Raw genomic sequence first — 13,376 nt, forward strand, 5'->3', positions numbered from 1 at the left:
ATACTCCCCTGACTCTGGAGCTCCCTGGCAACAAGAAGCACATACTTCTGGCCGGCGCCGCGGCTCACTAGGCTAATCCTCCGCCTAGCGGCGCCAGCACACCGGGTTCTAGTCCCGGTTGGGGCGCCGGATTCTGTCCCGGTTGCCCCTCTTCCAGGCCAGCTCTCTGCTGTGGCCAGGGAGTACAGTGGAGGATGGCCCAGGTGCTTGGGCCCTGCACCCCATGGGAGACCAGGAAAAGCACCTGGCTCCTGGCTCCTGCCATCGGATCAGCGCGGTGCGCCGGCCGCAGCGCGCCGGCCGCGGCGGCCATTGGAGGGTGAACCAACGGCAAAGGAAGACCTTTCTCTCTGTCTCTCTCTCTCACTGTCCACTCTGCCTGTCAAAAAAAAAAAATAATAATAATAATAAAAGAAGCACATACTTCTGGTACTCACCAAAAGAGCAGATACTCCACTAAGTCACAGAGGCACAGTCCAAAGATAAAAGCCATGAGAAGAAGAAAACATAAAGCAAAAAACAAGGATCCCAACAAATGCCTAAAAATGAATTTAGTAATTTGAGAAACAAAAATAAGGAAGACAAAATCACGCCAAAGGAACACAACACTTCAGTACTAGAATGTGAATATGAATAGATTGATGAAGTGCTGGAAATGGAATTCAAAAATTAATCATAGGATCACTCAGAAGTAATCAAAAGCAAATCCACAAATTAAAGAAATCCATACATGACGTGAGTGAAAATTTTTCCAATGAAATTGAGATTCTAAAGAGAAACAAAAATGAAATACTACAAATGAAGAATTCATCAGATTTAATAAAAAATGCAGTGGAGGGGCCAGCACTGTAGCATAGCGAATAAAGCCACCACCTGCACTGCCAGCATTCCATATGGGCACCAGTTCAAATCCCAGCTGCTCCACTTCTGATCTAGCTCTCTGCTATGGCCTGGGAAAGCACAAGATAACCCAAGTCCTTGGGCCCCTGCACCCGCATGGGAGACCTGGAGGAGGCTCTTGGCTCCTGGCTTTGGACCAGCGCAGCTCTGGCCATTGTGGCCAATTGGGGAGTGAACCAGCTGATGGAAGACCTCTCTCTCTCTCTCTCTTTTTCTATCTCTCTCTCTGCCTGTTCTCTCTGTGTGCAACTGTGACTTCCAAATAAATAAATAAAAATCTTTTTAAAATACAGTGGAAAACCTTAACAACAGACTTGGTGAGGAAGAAGAAAGAATATCTGAGTTAGAAGACAAATCTCTGGAAATTTTCAGTCATATAAGAAAAGAAGAAGAAGAAGAGGAAGAGGAAGAAGAAGAGGAAGAAGAGGAAGAGGAAGAAGAAGAGGAAGAAGAAGTGGAAGAGGAAGAAGAAGAGGAAGAGGAAGAAGAAGAAGAAAAAGAAGATGAAGAAGAAGAAGAGGAAGAGGAAGAAGAGGAAAAAGAAGAAGAAGAGGAAGAAGAAGAGGAGGAAGAAGAAGAAGAAGAAGAAGAAGACGATGATGACAACATTAGAAAATCAAAAACAACATTGAAGATTTATGGGATACTATCAAACAACCCCACATACAGGTCTTAGGAGTTCCTGAAGACATGGAAAGAGAATAGATTAGAAAGACTTTTTAGTGAAATAATTACAGAAAACCTCCCCAATTTGAAGAAAGAAAAGGACATCCAAGTACAAGAAGCACATAGAACTCCTAATAGACATGACCAGAAAAGATATTCACCACAACACATTGTAGTAAAACATTTAAAAAAATTCTAAAATGTGTACAAAAGAAACACCAATTACTTTGAGAGACTCTCCAATTAGACTCACAGCTGACTTCTTATCAGAAACCTTATAGGCTAAAAGAGAATGGCAAGATACAGTCCAAGTCTTAAGAGAAAAAAACTGTCAACCCAGAATACTATACTCTGAAAAGCTCTCATTTATGAATGAAGGTAAAATAAGGGCCTTCCATAACAAACAGAAATTGAAAGAATTTGTCACCACTCATCCAGACCTATAAACAAGATAGAAATTGAATCCGTAATAAAGACCCCTCCCCAACAAAGAAAAACCCAGGATCAGAGGGCTTCACTGCTGAATTCTACCAGACATTTAAAGAAGAACTAACTCCAATTCTTCTCAAGCTATTCAAAACAAATAAAATGGAGAAAATCCTCCCAAACTCCTTCTATCAAGCCAGCATCACCTAATTCCTAAATCAGAAAAAGATAACAACAGATAAAGAGAACCATAGACCAATTTCCCTGATGAACATAGATGCAAAAATCCTAGCCAATCGAATGCAACAACACATCAGAAAGATCATTCACCTGGACCAAGTGGGATTTATCCCTGGTATGCAAGGATAATTCAGCATTTGCAAATCAATCAGTGTGATACATCATATTAACAAACTGAAGGGGCCAGCACTGTGGTCAAAGCCCTGGCCTGAAGCGCCAACATCCCATATGAATGCTGGTTCATGTCCCAGCTGTTCCTCTTTCAATCCAGTTCTCTGCTATGGCCTGGGAAATCAGTAGAAGATGGCCCAAGTCCTTGAGCCCCTGCACCCACGTGGAAGACCTGAAAGAAACTCCTGGCTCCTGGCTTCAGATCAGTGGAGCTCCAGCTGTTGCAGCCATCTGGGGAGTGAACCATCAGATGGAAGACCTCTCTGTCTCTACCTCTCTCTGTAACTCTTTAAAATAAATAAAATAAATCTTTTTAAAAAACTGAAGAACAAAAACCATGTTTATCTCAATAGATGCAGAGAAAGCATTTGATAAAATACAACAACATCCTTTTGTGATGAAAACCTTAAGCAAATTGGGTATAGGAAGTACATTCTTCAGCACAACCAAGACAATTTATGACAAACCCATGAGCAGCATCTTATTGAATGGGAAATAGCTGGAAGCAGTCCCAGAAGCTGGAAGATCCAGAACCAGACAAGGATGCCCACTATCATCATTACTATTCAAACACTCCTGGAATTTTAACCAGAGCCATTGGGCAAGAAAAAGAAATCAAAGGGATACAAATTAGGAAGGAGGAAGTCAAACTATCCCTATTTGCAGATGACATGATTCTATATATAGGGGAGCCAAGAGACTCCACTAAGAGATGATTGGAACTCATAAAAGAGTTTGGTAAAGTGGCAGGATATAAAATTAACACACAAGATTCAATTGCCTTTGTATACACTGAACAGTACCATGGCTGAGAACTTCTAAGATCAATCCCATTCACAACAGCTACAAAAGCAATTAAATACCTTGTAATAAATTTAACCAAGGACATCAAAGATCTCTACGATGAAAATTATAAAACATTAAAGAAAGAAATAGAATACACAAAAAATGGAAAAATCTTTTATGTTAATGGATTAGAAGAATCAATATGATCAAAATGTCCACACTACTAAAAGCAATTTACAGATTCACTGCTATCCCTAACAAAATACTGACATTCTCATATCTAGAAGAAAAATGATACTAAACTTTATATAGAAACACAGAAGACCCCACATAGCTAAAGTCATCTAATAGAACAAAAACAAAGCCAAGGTATCACAATACCAGATTTTAAGACATACTACAGGGGCCAGCATAATGGCGTAGCAGGTAAAGACACTGCCTGCAGTGCGGGCACCCCATATGGGTTCCAGTTTGAGTCCCGGCTGCTCCACTTCTAATCCAGCTCTCTGTTATGGCCTAGGAAGGCAAGGAAGATAGCCCAGGTCCTTGGGCCCCTGCACCCACATGGGAGACCTGGAGGAAGCTCCTGGATCTTGGCTCCTGACTTTGGGTTGGCACAGCTCCAGCCATTGTGGCCAACTGGGGAGTGAACCAGCGGATGGAGGACCTCTCTCTGCTTCTCCTTCTCTCTGTGTAACTCTTTCAACTAAATAAATAAATCTTTAAAAAAAAAAAAGACAGACATACTATAGGGCAATTATAATCAAAACAGCCTAGTACTGGCAAAAAAAAAAAAAAAAAAAAGACAGATAAATCAATGGTAAAGAATATAAACTCCAGAAAGCAATATATGCATCTACAACCAACTCGTCTTTGACAAAGGAGCTAAAATCAATCCCTCTTCAACAAATGGTGCTGGGAAAACTGATCTCCACATGCAGAATTGTGAAGTAAGACCCCTACCTTACACCTTATTTAAAAAAAATCCACTCAAAGTGGATTAAAGACATAAATCTATGACCTGATACCATCAAATTATTAGAGAACATTGGGGAAACCTTGCCATAGACAAAGACTTCTTGGAAAAGATGCCAGAGGCACAGGCAATCAAAGCCAAAACTGTCAAATGGGCTGACATAAAATTGAGAGGCTTCTGCACTATAAAAGAAACACTTAGAAAAGTGAAGAGGCAACCAACAGAATAGGAGAAAATATTTACAAACTATGTAACTGATAAAGGATTATTATCCAGAACATATAAGAAGATCAAGAAACTCAACAACAAAACAAACAATCCGGCCGGCGCCGAAGCTCACTAGACTAATCCTCCACCTGTGGTGCTGGCACACCAGGTTCTAGTCCTGGTCGGGGCGCCGGATTCTGTCCCGGTTGCCCCTCTTCCAGGCCAGCTCTCTGCTGTGGCCCGGGAGTGCAGTGGAGGATGGCCCAAATCCTTGGGTCCTGCACCCGCATGGGAGACCGGGAGAAGCACCTGGTTCCTGGCTTCGGATCAGCGCACTGTGCTGGCCACAGCGTGCTGGCCACAGTGGCCATTGGAGGTGAACCAATGGTAAAGGAAGACCTTTCTCTCTGTCTCTCTCTCTCTCTCACTGTCCACTCTGCCTGTCAAAAAAAACAAGCAAACAAACAAACAATCCAGTTAAGAAATGGGCAAAGGACTTGAACAATGTTTTTCAAGAGGAAATCCAAATGGCCAACAGATACATAAAAAATGCTCAGGATCAGTAGCCATCAGGGAAATGCAAATCAAAACCACAATGAGGTTTCACCTCACCCCAGTTAGAATGGCTTTCATACATAAATCAACAAACAACAAATGATGGCAAGGATGTGGGGAAAAAAGATACCCTAATCCACTGTTAGTGGAATGTAAACTGGTACAACCACTGTGGAAGACAGTACGGAGATACCTCAGAAACCTGAATACAGACCTATCATATGACCCAGCCATCCCTTCCCTGGGAATTTATCCAAAGGAAATGAAATCAGCATATGAAAGAGTGATCTGTACCCCCATGTTTATTGCAGTTCATTTCACAATAGCTATGATATGGAATCAACCCAGATGTTTGTCAGCTGAAGACTAGATAAGGAAATTATAAGATATGTACACCATGGAATACTATACAGTGGTTAAAAAAATGAAATCTTGTCAGTTGCAACAAAATGGATGCAACTGGAAAACATTATACTTAGTGAAACAAAACCAATCCTAAAAAGATAATTATCATATGTCCTCCCTGATCTGTGGTAACTAACACAGTACCTAAAAAGTAATCTATGGAAGTGAAATTGACACTTTGAGATGTGATGACTCTCAACAGCCCTTGTCTCAACTGTTGAGAAACAGCTTTTTTTCATACTATTTGTTGAATTCTTTATTTAGTGTAGAGTTAATCTTATATATACAAAGTTAACTGAAAATATGTCAGTAAAAATAAGAATAGGAATAGAAGAGAGAGGAAGAAGAAGGATGGGAGCATACGTGAGAGGGAGGGCAGAATGGGAAGGATCATTATGTTCCTAAATTTGTATATATGAAATACATGAAGTTTGTATTCCTTAAATAAAAGGTTGCTAGATTAAAAATAAATAATTTTTTAAAAATGTATGAAGAAAATAAAAATACAGGGGCAGATATTTGGTGCAGTGATTAAGATGCTGCTTGGAATTCCCATCTCCCATATCAGAGTGACTGAGAGTTCAATCTTTTCCACTTGCAAACCAGCCTCCTGCTGAATCACGCTCTGGGAAGTAGTCAGTGATACATCAAGTACTTGGATCCTGAAACCCACAGAGAAGACTAGGATTGGGTTACCAGATCCCACCTTCAATCTGGTCCAGGCCCTGCTGTCATGCATGTTTAAGGAGTTCCTTGTGGATGAAAGATCTCTCTCTCTCTATTCTCCCTTCCTTTTAAATTGTAAACAAGTAAGTAAACTTTAAAAATATAAACTGAATAGATAATGAAAATATAAAATCTATGGGACATGATGAAATCAATGTTTACAGAAAAAATTCTAGTTGTAAATGTCCCCATTAAAATTTCAGATCACAATTAGGGAAACATGACAATGAAATGCAATTTGGTACATTGCACTGAACAGAAACAGAACATTAATGGAAGAACTGTGAAATCTAAATTAAAGATGAATTTTAGTTAATAGTAATGTAGTAATGTAAATTTCACAATTTTGACAAATGTACTATGGTAATATAAAATAATAATAGGAGTAACTGAGTGGAAAATACATAATTCTTTGTACCAACTTTGTAACTTTTCTGTAAATATACAATTCATTGCAAAGTAAAAAGTTTATTGAAAAAAAAGTACAGTCATCACATCTACCAATAGAATGGTTAAGCTCAAAAAAATTTTAAAATATCATGTGGTGGTAAGAATTCAAGGCAACCAGAAATCTCATCCACTGTGGGCTATAATATATTGGTACAATAACCAAAGCAAACAGAAGAACAAATGGTAGTATCTACTAAAATGGAACAAATGCAAAACTCTGTAATCCCAAAATATCACTCCTAGGTACACAACCACCCAAAATGCACACATGCCAGATAACAGAATTTTTATAACACTATTCATAAAAACTCAATCTGGAAATCACCCAAATGTGGTAAACAATACAACTGATCAGTGAACTGTAATACAATAACATGACTGAATACTACACAAACTAAAAATAGTCTACAACTTCAAGCAACAATATGGATGAGCTCCACAAAGATTATATCAAATCAAAGAAGTCTAGACAAAATAAGAACACAAACTGTAGGACTCCATTTATAGAAAATGAAGAAACAAGTACATCTAATACTATAAGCTTAGACAGTAATTGGCTTTGGAGTACAGACAAATGACTAAAAGAAAATAAGAAGTTCATCTGAGGTAGTAAGATTCTATCTTTTAACCTGGTTGCTGGTTATCAGATTAAGTTTGGTTTATGGAAATCCAAGTTGAATATTTAATATCTGAGTGTTTTTCTTATGAATATTTCAATAAAAAAATTTTAAGACAGGCCAATCTTTAATAATTCATTTCATATTTTGAACAATATGGTAACAAATACAACATATTTTACATAAAAGCCTCTCTATGCTATATAGTCTTTCATAATTTACATAAAGTAAATAAGATATATATCAAGTTAATACTTTATCCCTTTTAGCATTTTTTGTTCTACTTAATACTATTGGTTGAACTCTGTAATTAACACACAATTATTCTTAGGTGTTTAAATTTAACTGAAAAGTGATCTCTGTTAAATATAAGAGTGAGAATAAAGAGAGGGAGATGTACAATTTGGGACATGCTCAAGCTGACTTGCCCCAAATGGTAGAGTTAGAAATGTGCCAGGGGATTCCAAACCAATCCCATCAAGGTGGCATGTACCAATGCCATCTCACTAGTCAAAGTGATCAGTTTCAGTTCACAATTGATCATACTGATGGGTCTAAGAGTCAAAGGGATCACATAAACAAGACAAGTGTCTGCTAATACTAACTGATAGAATAAAAAAGGGAGAGAATGACCCAACATGGGAATCAGGATACACAGTAGACTCATAGAATGGCAAATGCCTTAAACAGCACTCTGGCCTCAGAATCAGCCATTAAGGCATTTGGATCTGGCTAAAAAGCCCATGAAAATTTCTCAAGCATGGAAAGCCAAGACACTGTGGAAAAAAAAAAAAAAAAAAACAACACCTCAATGAAGATCTCTGTGAGTCAGATCCCAGCAGAAAGAACATCAAAGAGAACTTTCTCTGAAGGGAGGAGTGAACTTCCACTTTGACTATGACCTTGTCTAAATAAAATTGAAGTCGGAGAACTCAAAAGGCTTCCATAGCCTTGGCAACTCATGACTAGAACCTAGGGAGATTACTGATGCCTTAAACAAGAGTGTCAATTTGTTAAGTCAACAACAGGAGTCACTGTGCACTTACTCCTCATGTAGGATCTCTGTTCTTAATGTGTTGTTCAATGTGAATTAATGCTATAACTAGTCCTCAAACAGTATTTTACACTTTATGTTCTGTGTGGCTACAAACTGTTGAAATCTTTACTTAATATATACTAAATCAATCTTCTGTGTATAAAGATAATTGAAAATGAATCTTGATGTGAATGGAATGGGAAAGGGAGCGGGAGTTGGGAGGGTTGTGGGTGGGAGGGAAGTTATGGGGGGGGGAAGCCATTGTAATCCATAAGCTGTACTTTGGAAATTTATATTTACTAAATAACAGTTAAAAAAAAAAAGATGTGAGTGAGACTCTTCCTTTGGCTCAGGAATTTTCAACTGAACATAGCAAGGGTAAAATCACTAGTAACCCTCTTCTAAAAAGAGTGACCTAAGATTTAGGCCAGATCCTTCTCTGGGACTTGTTAAACAATGGTAGAACAGGTCCTGTTAACAACAAACACCTCTCTCCTTCTCAGTTATTTTAAGGTAACTGAGAGATAAGGTCCTGAAATTGCAGTTTAGAGAGGAAAGCAAAGTTGAGATATTTTTCCCTTCAACTCACCAATGAGGCAAGAATTCAAGAGTATCCTTGTAAAGACTAGGGGTACCTTATAAACACTGGCACCTCATTCTCTAGTTGGATATGAGCCCAGGCAGCAAATTTACAAGTCTTTGTGTCTAGCTGAACAGAAGAAAAGGAAATTAGAGCGAGATGATTGTCAGAGAAGAGAAAGTGGTTAGAAATAGATCCTTCTGGCCGGCGCCGCGGCTCACTAGGCTAATCCTCCGCCTTGCGGCGCCGGCACACCAGGTTCTAGTCCTGGTCGGGGTGCCGGATTCTGTCCCGGTTGCCCCTCTTCCAGGCCAGCTCTCTGCTGTGGCCAGGGAGTGCAGTGGAGGATGGCCCAAGTGCTTGGGTCCTGCACCCCATGGGAGACCAGGAGAAGTACCTGGCTCCTGCCATTGGATCAGCGTGGTGCGCCAGCTGCCGCGTGCTGGCCACGGCAGCCATTGGAGGGTAAACCAACGGCAAAGGAAGACCTTTCTCTCTGTCTCTCTCTCTCACTGTCCACTCTGCCTGTCAAAAAAATAAATAAATAAAAATTAAAAAAAAAAAAAGAAATAGATCCTTCTTCATTACTACTTAGCATGGAAAGGCTGTATGAGTTTCCTATGGATTAAATGAACATGAAATAGCTAGGACTGAACCACCTTACTAGTGGTACCTACTCCATGAGGACTGATTATAAAAGGATTCCAGTAGAAAGATGATGTGGGGTAAATAGCAAAGAGAGGTAACTGGGTTGATACTGTAAAATGTCAAGTCAGAAACAGATTTCCCACATCAGGGACTTTTCTGCATTGGTAAATGACCAGCATATTATGGAATCTGACCAACATGTCATTAAGCTGTGGACAGTGGCAGAAAAAAAAAACCATTTTATGCTGATATCACCAAAATATTGAAGCTTTCAAGAAACTAGTTTTATATATGTGTATGTGATACCAGACAATACATTATAGTTACTAGAATCTTCTTGTTCATTAAAAAATACTAATAATTATTCTTGGGTGTTTAAATCCAATTGAAAAATTAATCCCTGTTAAAAATGAAAGTGGGAATAAGAGAGGGAGGAGATGTACAGTTTGGCACATGCTCCCTCAGACTTACCCCTAAGAGTAAAGCTAAGAACTTGCCATGGGACTCCAAATCCCATTAAGTTGGCAGGTACCAATGCCATCTTACTGGTCAAAGTGATCAGTTTAAGTTCATAACTGATCATAAAGATAGGATTAAGTATCAAAGGGATCACATAAACAAGACAAGTGTCTGCTAATACTAACTGATAGAATAAAAAAAAGGGAGAGAATGACCCAACATGGGAATCAGGATACACAGTAGACTCATAGAATGGCAAATGCCTTAAACAGCACTCTGGCCTCAGAATCAGCCATTAAGGCATTTGGATCTGGCTAAAAAGCCCTTGAGAGTTTCTCAAGCATGGAAAGCCAAGACACTGTGGCAAAAAATGACCTCAATGAAAGATCTCTGTGAGTCAGATCTCAGTTGAAAAAAGGGGCCATCAAAGAAAGAGGTACTTTTCTCTGAAGGGAGGAAAGAACTTCCACTTTAATTATGGCCTTATCTAAATAATGCTGGAGTTTGTGAACTCAAAAGGCTTCCATAGCCTTGGCAGCTCATTATAAGAGCCTCAGGTGATTACTGAGGAACATAAATAATAGTGTCAATTGTTAAATCGACAACAGGAGTCACTGTGCACTTACTCCCCATGTAGGATCTCTGTCCTTAATGTGTTGTACTACGGTAAAACTAGTATTCAAATAGTACTTTATACTTGTGTGTCTGTATGGGTGAAAACTGTTGAAATCTTTACTTAGTATAGAGTTGATCTTCTGTATATATAGTTAAAAATGAATCTTAATGAAGAATGGGATGGTAGAAGGAGAGGAGATGGGATGGTTTGCGGTGGGAGGGTGATTATGGAGGGAAGAACCGCTATAATACAAAAGTTGTACTTTCAAAATTTACATTTATTAAATAAAAGTTTTTTATAAAAATACTACTACTATCTTGAAAATTTTAACAACCAACCTTTGGCAATGGTGTAGATAAAGCATTTTTGGCAGATGTCCACAAACAGTCCCTTTTATCTTTGGATTTGCCATGATCTGTTGATGTGAAAGTTTGAGATTTATTTTGTGGAGGAGTTGCTTTACAATCAACTTTCCAATACTTAGTTTCAGGTGTTTCCAATGTTTGTGTTCTCTGCATTGAACAACAAAAGTGAATAAAACTATCATTAAACATCATTTTATTAAACATTTATTTCTTTCATTAAAGTGTAACTGGTAGAATTAACACCACAATAAACTAGACTAAAATTTACTCCCAAATTCATTATTGATTAAGTAAGTTCAAATACATTATACTAATCCTCTTTGTCACAGTATTTGCTTTCTTAAGATAAAAATGGTATCTGACTCTTCTAGTCTTCACTGAGCTTATATGAAAACAAGGTAATCTCAAGTCTCTGTTTGATTAAAAGTACAGGATTATTTAAAAAAATAAAAGAGCAGCATCAAAACTCCTTATTCTCACATTTAAGAAGTACAGGGTGTGATATGGTGTTGGGGCCATATTTTATTTTATTTTATTTTTTTTGACAGGCAGAGTGAACAGTGAGAGAGAGAGACAGAGAGAAAGGTCTTCCTTTGCCGTTGGTTCACCCTCCAATGGCCGCCGCGGCTGGCGCGCTGCGGCCGGCGCACCACACTGATCCGATGGCAGGAGCCAGGAGCCAGGTGCTTTTCCTGATCTCCCATGGGGTGCAGGGCCCAAGCACTTGGGCCATCCTCCACTGCACTCCCTGGCCACAGCAGAGGGCTGGCCTGGAAGAGGGGCAACTGGGACAGAATCCGGCGCCCCGACCGGGACTAGAACCCGGTGTGCCGGCGCCGCTAGGCGGAGGATTAGCCTAGTGAGCCATGGCGCCGGCCGCCATATTTTATTTTATTTATAAAATAAAGCCCAGGATATCTTCAAAAAAAAAAAAAAAAAAAAACCTCCTTATTCTGTCATTCACTCCAACACATGGACCATCTTCTACTGCTTCCCCAGCCCACAGAACAGAGCTTGATTGGAAGTGGAGCATGGCCGGCGCCACGGCTCACTAGGCTAATCCTCCGTCTTGCGGCGCCGGCACACCAGGTTCTAGTCCCAGTTGGGGCGCCGGATTCTGTCCCGGTTGCCCCTCTTCCAGGCCAGCTCTCTGCTGTGGCCCGGGTGTGCAGTGGAGGATGGCCCAGGTGCTTGGGCTCTGCACCCCATGGGAGACCAGGAGAAGTACCTGGCTCCTGCCATCGGATCAGCGCGGCGTACCGGCCACGGCGGCCATTGGAGGGGGAACCAACGGCAAAGGAAGACCTCTCTCTCTGTCTCTCTCTCTCACTGTCTGCCTATCAAAAAAAAAAAAAAGGAAGTGGAGCAGCAGGAACTATAACTGGCACCCATATAAGAAACCAGCACTGCAGCTGGCAGTTTTACCTGCTAAGCCACAGCACTTTCCCCTGAATGGAGCATTTAAAGAGTTGTGGCTACTGCCTGCAACACCAGTATCCCATACAGGCACCAGTTCATGACCCAGCTGCTTCATTTCCAATCCAGCTCCTGACTAATGGTCTGGGAAAAGCAGCTGATGATGGCTCATGGCTCAAATGTTTGGGCTCTTGTAACCCATGAGGGAGACCTGGAGGAAGCTCCTGCTTCAGCCTAGCTCAGCCTTGGCCATTGTGGCCATCTGGGGAATGAATCCACAGTTGGAAGATCTCTATCTCCCTGTTTATCCACCCCCGCAACTCTAACTTTCAAATAAATAATTAAACCTTACCCCCCACCAAAAAAAAGGTGGGGGCCTACAAGGACAAAACTTCAAAGGTTCTCTAGGACTTATTAAAAAGTATAGGAGAGGCCGGCACCGCAGCTCAATAGGCTAATCCTCCACCTGCGGCGCCAGCACCCCAGGTTCTAGTACCAGTCAGGGCACAGGATTCTGTCCCGGTTGTCCCTCTTCCAGTCCAGCTCTCTGCTGTGGCCCAGGAGTGTAGTGGAGGATGGCCCAGGTGCTTGGGCCCTGCACCCACATGGGAGACCAGGAGAAGCACCTGGCTCCTGGCTCCTGCCATCGGATCAGCGCGGTGCGCCGGCCGCAGGTGCCATTGGGGGGTGAACCAACGGACAAGGAAGACCTTTCTCTCTCTCTCTCGCTCTCTCACTCTCTCTCTCTCACTGTCCACTCTGCCTGTCAAAAATTTTAAAAAAAATTTTTTTTAATTTTAAAAAGTATAGGAGAGGCCCTGTGACAGATGGTTGACCTTGCAATAAGTTTTTAAATTAAATGGCTATACAGTATAAGTTTAAAAGGCAACTACATGGGGACCAGCATTGCAGCACATATCACATCGGAGTCCTGGCTGCTTAGCTTCCCATCCAGCGTCACATGAATGTGCTTGGGAAAGAAGCAGATGGTGGCTCAAGTACTTGACCCCTGCCACCAATGTCGGAGACCAGGATGGAGTTCCTGGCTCTTGGCTTCAGCCTGGTCCAGCCCTGGTGGTTGCAGGAATTTGGGGCATGAACCAACATATGGAAGATCTTGATATTTATCTC

At 40.8% G+C, this 13,376-nt stretch overlaps 1 protein-coding gene across 4 annotated transcripts in view; it reads right to left on the reverse strand.

Moving 5' to 3' along the window:
- SYCP1 (synaptonemal complex protein 1) overlaps nucleotides 1–13,376 on the reverse strand; it is a 106,810-nt gene that overhangs the window by 12,740 nt on the left and 80,694 nt on the right. For all 4 annotated transcript variants that reach the window (XM_008264617.5, XM_089300102.1, XM_008264616.5 and 1 more), the window contains one exon: nucleotides 10,803–10,976. In XM_008264617.5, coding sequence (XP_008262839.2) covers nucleotides 10,803–10,976 — 174 coding nt within the window. The remainder of the gene's footprint in view (nucleotides 1–10,802; nucleotides 10,977–13,376) is intronic.

This window comes from Oryctolagus cuniculus, chromosome 7, assembly GCF_051225735.1.
Source record: "Oryctolagus cuniculus isolate XC-2025 breed Fujian yellow rabbit chromosome 7, ASM5122573v1, whole genome shotgun sequence".
NCBI classification, from domain to species: domain Eukaryota; kingdom Metazoa; phylum Chordata; class Mammalia; order Lagomorpha; family Leporidae; genus Oryctolagus; species Oryctolagus cuniculus.